The sequence below is a fragment of the Sciurus carolinensis genome, chromosome 3 (genome assembly GCF_902686445.1).
Source record: "Sciurus carolinensis chromosome 3, mSciCar1.2, whole genome shotgun sequence".
Classification (NCBI taxonomy): domain Eukaryota; kingdom Metazoa; phylum Chordata; class Mammalia; order Rodentia; family Sciuridae; genus Sciurus; species Sciurus carolinensis.
Window position 1 is genome coordinate 171,880,389 of NC_062215.1, and position 13,628 is coordinate 171,894,016.

The 13,628-nt window shown below is 40.4% G+C and overlaps 1 protein-coding gene across 1 annotated transcript in view; it reads left to right on the plus strand.

Annotated features, from left to right (window-relative positions):
- Window positions 1-13,628, plus strand: part of Col4a3 (collagen type IV alpha 3 chain) — a 134,600-nt gene extending 120,972 nt beyond the window's left edge. Inside the window, 12 exon segments of the mRNA XM_047546603.1 lie at window positions 556-741; window positions 1,229-1,359; window positions 4,477-4,549; window positions 6,847-6,918; window positions 7,009-7,134; window positions 8,099-8,197; window positions 10,351-10,563; window positions 11,130-11,307; window positions 11,427-11,541; window positions 12,722-12,894; window positions 13,543-13,594; window positions 13,596-13,628. Of these exon segments, the coding sequence (XP_047402559.1) occupies window positions 556-741; window positions 1,229-1,359; window positions 4,477-4,549; window positions 6,847-6,918; window positions 7,009-7,134; window positions 8,099-8,197; window positions 10,351-10,563; window positions 11,130-11,307; window positions 11,427-11,541; window positions 12,722-12,894; window positions 13,543-13,594; window positions 13,596-13,628 (1,451 nt within the window).

Genomic DNA, 13,628 nt, shown 5'->3' on the forward strand with positions numbered 1-13,628 from the left:
ATGGGAAAGAGGAGGGAGAGATTATTTGCAGTTTGTACATTTTTCATCACAAATGTCAAAGCACAATCTCTTGAAGATTTTCTGAGATGAAAGAGAATAAATCAGCGTTAAGTTGTGACTTTTGGGGGCTCTTCTTTGATGAATCAAAACTCTTGCTGAATTTGACCATTCCAGACTAAGTGTTCTCATTTTAAGGAAGAATTAACCAGAAGACACAAATGGGACTGTAACTCTGTTGCTCCTTGTCTTGGTCTAGCTGGACAGTACTTGAAATGCACACATCAGTACCATGAAGTTTCACTTTTAATGCTCTATTGAATTATCAGTAATGGAACAATGTCATTGGAATTAGAATCCATCAGATAACAGTAGTTGTGGCTTACATTGAAGGAAGAACTGTAGACCCATATTTCCATTACCAGTCTCTTCTAAAACTACCTATGTTGTGAATCTTGATACTCTCAAGCAAAGTGCCTACACTATTGAAGATAACCCCAAACTGAAGTTCCAGCTACAGAAGCGTGACAGAAACTTACTGAGGCTTCTTGTTTGCAGGTGCCAAGGGAGACAGGGGAGCCCCTGGCTGGCCTGGCCTTCCTGGCAGGAAGGGAACCATGGGAGATGTTGGGCCTCAAGGACCCATTGGCATAAGAGGACCCCCAGGGCCACCAGGTCAGCCTGGGGCAATCATCCCTGGCCAGAAAGGAAATCGTGGTCCACCAGGTTCAAGAGGAAATCCAGGTAGAGGGCTTACTTTTAAGCAAGATAGAATGAAAGTCACATTTGCCATCTGAAGTTTCATCCTCCCCGTGTGACCTCACTGCTTCTTTTTTGCTTCTGGTCTCCGTTCTTCCCGAACCCACTGTTCTCACAGCTATTAGACTGTTGGTGGTGGTGAGGTACAGCAGCCTGCTTGAAAGATTAGTAGGTACAAATCACTGGTTTGAAGAGAGAAGGGCCTATATTTATTGAGCTTCTACTAGAGATCAGGTCTAGGGCCCAGGCATACTAATAGATTATACGCAGGGAGGAGCTGTTCCTAACTGTACTGGGTGCTTTCCTGGCATTATCTTAGTCTGTCTTTACCACAGTACCATCACACACAGCGGGGGAAAGGATATTTGCAATGATAAGGTACAGGGTTTGCACCTTATTGAAAAAAAAAATCTCTGATCGAACTTTCCAGGATCCCTTACTGGCAATAATGACAGGTTCTTTGTGAATTCAGGTGATCCAGGTCCCCCCGGACCTCCAGGGAGTCATGTAAAAGGCATAAAAGGTGACAAAGGATTTATGGGCCAGCCTGGCCCAAAAGGTCCACCTGGAACTATAGGGGATACAGGGCCACCAGGTCATCCGGTAAGTGTGGAAAATTATTTTGAGTTATTACTAATGCAATTTTGACTTGTTATAACTATATTTCATATGGTCAATTTTCATACTTGTTCATTATTAATCAAAGAGTATTATTTTCTCTTGTGAGTCATTTACCAGGATCAACGCACTTGGAGGCAACACAAGTTTAGCATTTGTCACGCATCTGTGCAGTGCACTTAAGAACAAGAGTTCAGGAAATCAAAGAATCCTAAGAGTTGGGAAGATCTGGCCCTGGAGAAGCCTCTAAAACTTTGGTCTCTCTGGGAATCACCTCTGCAGCATTCCTGACTCTTGCTTACTTAGACTTTGAACAGTTCCAGTGGACAAAATCACCTAGTTTAGAACTGTCCAAAATGACATCATGTTCCCCTCTATTAATAGGCTTTCCAAGCAATCTGCACTATCCTGTCTGTTTATTTTCTCCCCGCCACATACTTCCAACATTTGTAATAGCTGCCATTCTTCCCAATTATTTTCTACACAAATAAATACCTGATTCTTTCAAAGTGAGTCAAATTGCTGATCAACCTGGCCTCTATTCTAAGTATGCCCTAGTCTGTCAATCTCCCTTTAAAATGTGGCCCCTGAGAAGAAAGTCCTCTGGAAGGAGCACGCCCATGGGTGACTAAAAGAGGGTTTTCTAGATCTCACTGTCCTGAACACCGCCATGGTGGGAATCCAACCTAAAATATTTCGTGGGCCCTTCTGCTGCCCGTCACCACATCATCATACATTGAACTTACAGTCAGATGAGCTCATGTGCCTTCTCCTCATGAACTGCTTCTACATTTGCTCCATGTTTTTCTTGTCCTGCTTTGTGTTGTTGGTATTTGTCACTCATGTGCAGAACTCTTACATTTACCTTTTGGGGATGCCATCCCATTCATTTAGACCCACCCACGCTCCCAGCCTAAGATCTCGCTGCCCCATGCCCAGCATCCTCTTAGTAGCCTATTCAATGTGCGAATTCCTCTGTGTGTGTTAGTCTCTTGGAGACAAGTGGGACAGGTCAGTGTGGCTTGATGTTCATTATAGAGCATCTACTCTGTACTGATGGACAGAACAGTAAATGCACACAGTCCTCTACCCCTGAGGAGCCTGCAATAGAGGGGAACAAGATAGACACAAGACAGGCATGCTGAGAGGAAAGGGGGAGGACTGAGGGAACACGGGACGGTGTTTCATCCCTTCTGTGGAGGGAAGGTGCTTGGGAAAAGTCACCCCTGGCCTGAGTCTGAAAAGATGCATAGCAGTCACCCAGGAAAACAAGTCAAGGTGGGAGCTGGGAGGAAAGGAGATTCCAGAGCAGAGGTGATGAGTGTTATGAGCGATGACCCAGCACACAATCCTGTCCCTGGAGGCTGAGGTAGCAGGGAGAAAACATCAGGAGGAGGCTGCAGGGCTAAGCAGAGGTCAGTCATGAGGTCCAGTTTTCTAGACTAAGAAGGCAAGACATCATTTATTTATTCAAAAACCATTGACAGAGCAGCTCCATGTGCCCAGAGTCCTCTCTATAAGTTAGAACTAATCCCTGAGTTGCCTTCTGATCTGGCCACTCACCAAGCTTTAAATCCATCCCGGTTGCCCTGTGCAGCAGGCATTTCCACACACAGACATGACAGAGACCCGTGCTTCGACAGTTCATAGGAAAATACAGAACCCTGTGCCGAACTCCAGCTGCCTCCTCCCCCACCCCCGTGAGTGACGAATGTACAGCTACTTTTTGTAAGACTGTTGTCAGGGATCAAGTTAAGCTGTCTTCAGTCCTCTTGGTATTTAGGTTCTAGAATCTACCTTTTAAGATAATTTATTTTGAAAAATGAGGTATCTGTCTGGTTCCACTCTGTGGGTGCTTCTCATGTTCTCCTTGATACTTTGACAATTGTCAGCACTGATCTGTGATGGCCTCTAAGTTCTTCCAGGGACTCCAGAGATTGAAAGTCTGCTTTATAAATGCAATCTCACCTTTCAATCCCCTAGTACTTCACGTCAAAAGCTTCCACATTTGCAGTTGAAAGATAATTCTTCTTGATGGGTGTCTCGCCTGACCCTTAACAGTTCTCTGCACAAAGCAGTTCCTTCCCACATCAGGACTGGTCCTGGCACCAGGCCCTCCTTAGTTCCCTTGGCTCAAGATCAGAGGCAGATATCAGAAGACAGAAAGTCCTTGAACACATGGTCGTCTTTCCTCTCCCTCCTCTTTTAGCCCCACACTACCTCATCCAAGCAATAGGACTTACCACTTCTTGGCCCTTTGGCTAAGGTAAGTGAAGCAATAGGACTGTTCTTTCTTTGCTCTTCTTCCTCCACAGAGAGTTGGCTCAAAGGCAGGTTTTGTCATTCTTGGCATTTTTCATGACTTTCAGCTCACTGTTCTCAATAGCATTCTTTCTAATTCCTGGGGACCCTGTGAGAGTAGATTTAACAAACACTTAGACATATAGCTCTTTTCAGGAGCTCTGCTGGTCTCCCCTTGTATGGTCTCGCTTGAGTATCTCATGGCCTCAGGAGCAACATTGGGAGCCTCACATGATGGTAGCATCTTCTGCCCACTCAGGTCATTGCGTCCCAGTCAAATGTATCTGTCAAGAGCTTTCTCCCTTTCCACTGCCATCTCTGGACATTTCACTTCCCCTATCACTCTCACCAGGAGGAATCTCTAGCTCTAGCCTAATAGAACCAGCAAGGCACCCTCTTCTCTGCCATGATTCCAAATGCAGATAATAATTCTCATTCTGGTGGTCTGGTGCTTATTCTTCCTAAAAGCTCCCCCAGAACTGAGCAATCCATTTAGGACACAAAATAGCTAATTGAATTCAATACTAAAAAACATATAGTGACCTTAGAAAGTATGTTCAGATCTGGGATCTAAAGGAAATTTGTATTTCTTTTAATTATTTTTTTAAATAGTCCTAAGGAGAGGTCTAGGTGACAGAGTTATAGGTAGGTGAAACATTGGATTGAATGGTAAAATATGATGTCTGTCAACTTCCTCTCATTCTCATCGAATATAAATATTGCATTCTTTTTGCTTAAAAAATGCCGTATTATGATTTGAAAATTTCATCTGTGGTTCTGCTCCCTTCTACTTGAATATAGGGAGCACCAGGTACCCCAGGTCTTCCAGGGCTCAGAGGTGATCCTGGGTTCCATGGATTTCCAGGCATGAAAGGTAATGTTTTTGTATACTGCTCTTTATATACAAATACAATTTTTATAATTCACATTTTAGAGCACACAAATATTTGCTGCACTCCTGTGGACACCACAGACATGAGTCTATACAAATAGGACCTCAACGTGAATAGACTCCACCAGCACCCAAGCCTATGGGACTTAAGGATTAGAACTATAATTTAAGGATGGAAATGAGAGAAAAGCTTAAAACAGAAACAGCTTAAAGTGGTTACCTTTTAGGGTATTGACATTTGCCCAGATGCGGAAAGGGGAGCTACATTAATATTAAGAGTGCTATTTTCAGACCGAGGATATAGCTCAGTTGGTAGAGTGCATGACTCACATGCACAGGCCCTGGGTTTAACCCCAGCACCTCACAAAAAAAAGAGTACTGCTTTCTAGCTGTGTACTTTACCATTTGTGCTTGTTACTTTCAAAATTTCGAAAAGTTGAAAAATCTGAAAGTGTTGTCACCAGATTGTTAGTGGGGGGAGTAAGAAAATGTTTATATGCAGATTTTTCTGGGGCACGCATGTGCGCGCCCGCACGCGTGTTTATGTGTGTGTAGTGCTGGGGATAGAACCAAGGGCTTTGTGCATGCTAGGCAAGTGCTCCACCACTAAGCTACATCCTTGGCTCCTATATTCTTAATCTAAAAAAAATTAAAAAATAAAATAAAAAAAACATGTGCTATGACCTTCAATAAGGTTTAGAATATTTGGGTCACTGTCTTAGCTGGTTAATTCTTCTGGTGTTGGTTGTGTCGGGCCAGGAATCTCCCTCATCACAGTCTATAGGATGCTAAGTAATGAGTGTATATAATGTGAACAGAGTCCCATTTTCATGGAAGGAAAGGGAGGTCCCAAGGAAGACAGGTGGGTTTCTAAATACACTCAGCCGCTGAGTCTCTAAGGTGCAAACGTGCTAAGACTAAATCACAGCAAGTCATTCTCAGACGTCTCACTGGACATTGGAGGGTGAACACTGCAGGCAGCCTGGGCAAAATTTGCCAAACCATCACCTTTCCCAACCTCAGAAAAAAATATCTATAATTTGAATATGTATAAAACATCCAGTAAATAAAACATTCTGGTGAAATATTTAGAAATAATTAGAAAGGAGATTCTTTAAATCAGTTTTTTTTAATATTCCATAATCATATTCAGATGCTCTTCTAGATTTCAGAACAAGTCCATCAGCTGAAGCTACTAACGAGCTTGCTTTTCTTTATTTGGAAATGTTTAGTCACCAAAGGGAAAAACAGTTTGGTTTCTTGTGGATACAAGTAGGCACTCGTGCTTTTCCTTCAGTTGTTGTATCAAGGGGACAATTTATAGTGTATCTGTCAGTTAACTTTTGGTACTCTAATTATTTTATTTCTCTATTAGTATCACATTTAGAATTAAAGTCTTCCTAAGTAATCAGTATAATGTCTACAGTATTTCAAAATTCTTCAGAGAATTTTTCCAAATAAAAAGCTCTTGGTAACCTTTTTCGATTGTGTAAAAGATTATGATTATAAAGAAAAATACCAACCAATTTGTAGTTCACATCAAACGAACCTTCTCTGTATGCTCCTGAGAGTTCCTGACAAAACGTACTCGGGGTTATTGGTAAGGCTACAGTAATAAGCTGAGAAAGTAAACAACTATGACAACTAAGCATTATAACTCACCAGGTGTTAAAATAGGTTTTAGTGTGACTTTGTATTTTGCCTTAAATATTAAATTGGTTTCTGACTAAAAAAGTGAACTTGTAGGAACCTTCAATGTTAAAATAAAAGTTCATGTTTTTCTTTCTCTTCTTCATCTCCTCCTCCTCCTTTTCCTCCTCCTCCTCTTCTTCCTCCTCTTCTTCCTCCTCCTCTTCCTTCTTCTTCTTCTTTTGTACTGAGGATTGAACTCAGGGTGCTTTACTACTGAGTACATACCCAGTCCTTTGTATTTTTATTTTGAGATAGGGTCTCACTAAGTTGCTGAGGCTAGTCTCCAACTTCCCATCCTCCTGCATCAGCATCCCAAATAGCTGAAATTACAGGTGTGCACCACAGCCCCTGACTAAAATATGAGTTCTAAATGCCTACTTTGGGGCATTTTTTTTAATAGAATGATGATTATGACTCATTATGTACAAACAAATGCCAGAACCCATGTGAACATATTTAAATTGTGGCCATCATCATATTGTGACATAAAACTCCAATTATAACTTCCATAATTTATCCTTAGAGCCAGGAAATCAATTGTCCTGAATTGAATCATTCTTCTTTTCCTTCATTTTTTAATTTTTAAGGAGAGAAGGGTGATCCAGGATTTCTGGGAACAGTTGGACCTCCAGGACCAATTGGGCCAAGAGGACCACCTGGTAAATATATCTCCATACTATTTATTGCTGTCCATGAAAAAAAGAGCGACTTGTCCATGAAGCCACCTTATTATTATTTTATATCAATAGGTGCACGTGGAGATCCTGGCACACTTAAGGTCATCTCCCTTCCAGGAAGCCCAGGGCCACCTGGCCCACCTGGACAACCAGGGATGCAAGGAGACCCTGGGCCAGCGGGGTCACCAGGAAACCCAGGTGTGAACCTGGCAGCAGTGACTTGGATCTCAGAACTGATTGAACCATGATACCTAGAAAGCATTTTGGAGGCAAATGATATAACTACACAGAAAATGTTAAACATTGTAGTGGGTTTTGTTTATAATCAGTTTTAGGATTGAGCTCATTTACCCTTGACCAGCAAATAAAAGACCTTGGAATCTACTGAAAACTGATGTATATAGTATAAACTTGGGTGCTCACACACACACACACACACACACACACATACACTATCTCTCTCTACCCCATATACATATATACATATATATACATATATATACATATTTATATGTGTATATATATATATACATATATATACACATATGAGTACATATAAATATGTACTTTTTTTATTTAGATAAAGGCATTGTGTCTATCTCCTCTGACAGCTGTCAGCCTTGGAGCTCTGATTTGAAATGACTGCCTAAATAAATACCCAAGTTCTATGAATTTAGATTTTTCTAATACTTTGTACAGCATTATGTTAGGAAAAATTACTTTAAAATATTTTTTAAATATTTGTGTTTGGAAATTGAACTAAGCCCTTTACAAATATTTAACATATTACAATAGACTTCTGAAAAGAACTATTATGCTGTAAATGTGTGTGATCAATGGGAGATAAGAGAGATACTACCTATTAGTTCGAGCAATATGTGGCCATAGTCAGTTCTGGAATAGGATAAATCAAAATGGCAGCACAATTTTAATCTTCTGTATTTGATATACAAATAATTCGTTTTAGGGTCTTTTAGAGGGGTGGGCAGAGGTAGCAAGTTGGATGAGCAGCCATCCCACTTTACCCAGGATGGGGGGGGTCATCCTGGAATGCTGCACATTCGCTGCTGAAACTGAGGAAGTTCAGATTAACTAGGATGGTGGTCACCTTACTTGTGATCCTGACATGATGAAATGTAAGGCACCATTGGTTTTTGCCTAGGACCCTGTGGGCCAAGAGGTAAACCTGGCAAGGATGGAAAACCAGGAACTCCCGGACCACCTGGAGAAAAAGGCCACAAAGGCCACAAAGGAGAGCCAGGTAAACCAACACCCCGCCTGGTTCCTTTGCTGGAGGAGTGCTGTTTCAACATAGAGGGAGGCCTTACGTGGGTGTGTGAGCACAAGGGTAATATGGGTCTTTCAGTTTGTTTTGTTTGGAAGTTCGTTTGGAAGAAGATGGGAAATTAACAATTACTGGAACACACTGTTTTTCCTGCCTTGAGCATATGTACTTCAAGCTTTCAGCCTGATGGACAACTTAGTCTCAGGACAGATAGAATTAATGAAGCTCTAATGGGTGTCCATTTTCAGAAAGGTCAATATTTTAAAATATAGATATAGTTAGTTAATAACTACATATAGGAGAGTTATATGAGTATCAAGTTAGGAAAATATTATCTTGATATGAATTAGTATCCTTATTTAGGAAAACCATCTTTTAACTACACCATTGTTGAATATCACTTGCTTTAGTCAGCTTTATGGCACTGTAACCAAAATACCTGACAAGACCAACTTGGAGGAGGAGAAGTTTATTTTGCGCTCACAGTTTCAGAGATTCAGTCCATAGTCAGTCAGCTCCATTGCTTTGGGCCCAAGATGAGGCAGAACATCATGGTAGAAGGGTGGCGGTGGAGGAAGCTGCTCAGCTCATGGTGGCAGGGAAGCAGATAGAGTGGGGGAGGGAGCCACAGGGAAGATGCATCCTTCCAGGGCAAGTCCCCAGCGACCCACCTCCTCCATCCATGCCCCACATGCCCACCATTATCACCCAGTCCATCCATTCCAGCTAGGATGGACTGATTAGGTTACAGCTCTCACAGTCCAGTCATTTCACCTCTGAATATCCCTTCATTAACACAATCCATAACCCCACTCAACAATTCCTGTGTGTATCCTGGAAAGGAGCCTCTTAAATATGTCTGAACATAAGCTGTATGTGTCAGTTTGACACCTGGATCCAAATTTACCTCTGTAAAAGTTTCAGAGTACCCCTCTGAGAAATACTGAAATATCCCAATCTTATATTTTTAGGATTGCTGACTTTGTTAAAGTAAGAAAAACTTCTACATGTGATTTCCCAACTTATTTGTATGTACATATGCCCAGATATAATAAAGAATGGAAACTTAATCTTAAAAATGCAAATATGATGCTATTAATATTAACTACATAGTTACTTTTGATTTAGTGTTTTCACAAGTGCTCATGAGAGTATTATTAATCTTTACATTTTTCCTAACAATGTGTTTAAAGAGACAAAAAATAAAGTCCTAATGAATAATTCCATTAATTTATAAACTTCAATGACCAAGGCAGGGTTTCAGAATGGGGCAACATCAAGAACAACCATAGCCATAATACAGTTAGGGTGAGAATTATTAGTAAGTAGACACAGTCCAACACTATGGAGGCCTCGTGAGACTGACCAACTGACAGCCTCGGCCCTTTTCTTGGAGGTGCAGAATAGCCTTGGACACCGAACATTAGCATAGAAGCGCACCTCCATCTCCTGTCCCACTCAGCTACTCACATTACAACTCCTACGCAGATATTGGAAGGCATCTGTTGCTTGGAATCGATTATAGCCTCCTGTGAATAAAAAGTAGCGGTTAGGAAAAGTAAAGAATATGAGCCTCTCCTATATTAAAAGTGTGGCAACTGTGGGTTTTTTAAGTAACACATGAGAATTTTTGCCTTACTAATGGATCAGAAATTTTATTGAAGTTTACACCTTTAAAAAGAAGTTCCAGTATTTTCTATGACTGTTTATTGTTATCCACAGCATTAGTAATGTCTTAGTATCTACTTGAACAGACTTTCTAATTGTAGATATTTGGTTTCTTTTCCCTTGCATTGTAGGGGGACCCACAATCTGTTCATAAAAGATGTATATGACACTTACCAACTACAGGCCATTGTGCTAGGCATCACGAGGGAATTCAGAGATAAAGAAGGCCTGGTCTCAAAACATCATGATAACACACACACAAATATCAATCATAAGAGGATTGTGAGACTAACTGGTTAACATTTAATGATAAGTCTTGATCGTTTTACAAGCCATACTTCTCTAGGATTCCTTTCTGTATTTGAAACTTAACAAACACACAAAAGCATTTAAATTAATACTTCGGAAAACAAGTCTGAGTATCTGTTTGTGTTGCAACACTTATAATGTGGTTTTTAAAGGACCACCTGGATCAGATGGATTGCCAGGTTTGAAGGGAAAACCCGGAGATCCAGGCTTGCCTGCAACCGAGACAAGGAGGAGGGGCTTTGTCTTCACGCGTCACAGTCAAGCGACAAAGATCCCCTCATGTCCAGAAGGGACAGAGCCTCTCTACAGTGGGTTTTCTCTTCTCTTTGTACAAGGGAACGAGCAAGCCCATGGACAAGACCTTGGTAATGCTCTGGTTGGAGTTTCCAGTTTTTTTGCTCCATAGGCCCATTGCAGACTTATTAGTGTGGGGTGCTTCCTCTGAAGATAAGTGAAAACATCCTAGAGTGTCCTCCAGTAGATTTTAAAGAGAGCAACTGACCTGAAGTCTAAGTTTCATTCTGGTATGGAAAATGCTAGAAGGAGTCAAGCTTGTCAGGTTGAATGGAAACCATTTTCACTTAAACCACCTGTCTTCTTTTTAATCCCCAAATGATCTTTTCTAAGAAAATTTTATATGGCTATTAGCTATTATGAGTAACTGTCACTATTTGAAGCAAAGACATTGTTTCAACCAAACTACAACAGCCCCCAAGTTCTAGACTGATTAAAAAGGGTCGTAGGAAGTATTAAGGATAGGAAAAGGAGGATTTGCTTGCAGCTGGGGTTTTGATTTCTATCATTACTAAAGTCTTTCAATGTGACATTTTGCAAACAACTAACTTGTGTTGCCTTTGATCAGGTTGCCTCTCTGTCTTAATAGAATAATCTTAATTTACTTCAAGTAATATTCAGTTCCATGTTGAATTAGGAACTCTTGGGAGCTGTCTGCAGCGATTTACCACGATGCCATTCTTATTCTGTGACATCAATGAAATATGTAATTTTGCATCTCGGAATGATTATTCATACTGGCTGTCAACACCAGCTCTGATGCCAATGAACATGACTCCAATTACTGGCAGAGCCCTGGAGCCTTTTATTAGCAGGTAAAAATTCAGTCCCTTAGTTTTGCAATATGACCAAATGAATTGCATTGCTTGCAATGGAATGAAATGTAGCAGAAAGTGGCAATGCCAGCCAGCATAATGTTCATTTCATGTCACAGATGCACCGTTTGTGAAGGTCCTGCGATGACCATAGCTGTTCACAGCCAAACCACCACCATCCCCCCATGTCCCCATGGCTGGGTTTCCCTCTGGAAAGGATTTTCTTTCATCATGGTAAGGAGAAAAGGAACAGCAAATCTATAGTAAGGATTCCTTGCAGAGTCTTACATTGTACTGGGTGAAATATGGTCCCCACAATGGATGCTGATACTGTGCACAAGACACCATTATATTTGACAATTTATAAATATAATTTAAAACAAACAGTGTTACCTGTGGTGAGTAATGAAGCATTAAAATAATAGACTTCTCAAGACAATACTTAGATGAATAGCAACTACCACATGTTGGTAATGCCTTTTTGTCTTTTGTGTGTGTGTGTGTGTGTGTGTGTGTGTCTGTTTCTGTATATCCTATAATATTCTGCCTCTATAATCCTAAAGACATCCCTGAAAGGTAGTTTGCATCATCTGCAGTTCACAGATAAGAATGAAGTAATTTCCTCAAGGTTTCATGACTATTGAGTGGTAAAGCTAGGATTTGAACCCAGCCCTGTCTGCTTCAGAATCTTTGTGCCTTGTGCTTCTTTGACATTCCTATGAAGGTGAGAATGAAGAGAAACAGCATTTTTAAGAAAAATATCTCAGATATAAGTGCTAATGAAGTCTGGATTGACCATGTGCAAAGCTGACCACTGCACACGTGATCATTCATACTCTGTAATATGCTCACTCTGTCTTTGCTCAAAGTTCTCTAGTCCTGTACTCATTAATTTAAAAATTGTATTGAACACTCCCATGTGCCATGACTATTCCAGGTGCTAAGAATATCAGGGGCCAGAGTTCCTGCTCTCACAGAGCTTATATCCTGGTGATGAAGACAGGCAATGGGCAAACAGACAAAATCACAGTAATAGTAGCAGAAGTCCAGTGGCAATGGGTGCTATGGAGGAAAACAGGCAAGGTTCCGTCAGAGGCTGGATAGAGATGAGGTCAAAGACAGCCTTCCTGAGGTCACCTGTAAGCTGATGCTAGAAGGACAATAAAAGCCCATCAGACCTGGGAAAGGGTAATTACAGGCAAAAGGAACAGCTTTTCCTTCTTTTTGATGATATATCACAACCTGAAAGCTAGCTAGAATATTAGCAAATCTGGATAAAGAAGCATAAGTTTAATTCGCTTTCTTTGGTTTGTTTCCCTGCAGTCTTATATTAATCCCTACTCTCCCAAAAAGTAGATAATTGAACATTTGAACACCAGTGGACAGAGATTTTATTCAGATTTTATTGTGACAGTTCACAAGTGCAGGTTCTGAGGGCGCTGGGCAAGCACTGGCATCCCCTGGCTCCTGCTTGGAGGAATTCCGAGCCAGTCCGTTTATAGAATGTCATGGAAGAGGAACATGCAACTACTATTCCAATTCCTACAGTTTCTGGTTGGCTTCATTAAACCCAGAAAGAATGTTCAGGTAACTATTCAACGTCAAGCTTAATCCATGACTCAATTACAGAACTTTCCAAAGGTTGCTCTGTTAGCTATTCTTCACCTGTGTATTGATGTTCTCACATTTAATTCCCCACCCCATGCCAATAAAAAACCTGTTTAGCTTGGCACTCCTAGTTCACAAGCGTTTTGAAGTCAACAAGTAACCATGGTTTTGAACTATAGACAAAATGTGGGATTTTTACTATCACTAAACATAGTTAATATTTATATATAAATTTATAATAAATTACCAAATAAAGCCACAAATGATTGCGTACTGTATTAGAAGATTTGTGAATAATACAGATTATTTAAAGGGTGGGAACTAGTTTTTATTAGAAAGAAGATGATTTGTAAGTTTGCATCAAGGCCACAATGTTTTCCAAGTGACTGCCTGAAATACAACTTTAAATGATAAATGATTATATATATATATACTATCAGAGAGATTTATAGATTGATATCTATACACATATATCTCATCTTTCCAGAAATTTACCTCTTTTATGAAAGATGTTCTTGTAATAAATTTACAACAGATATATTAGTAAAATTCATATCCAGCAAGTACTTCCCTTTTATTTATAAGTTAATTAGGTTTTTGTTGTTGCCACTGCTTGTTTTATTTCAGAAAACCTGTTCCATCAACTGTGAAAGCTGGGGAGTTAGAAAAAATAATAAGTTCGCTGTCGGGTGTGCATGAAGAAAAGACACTGA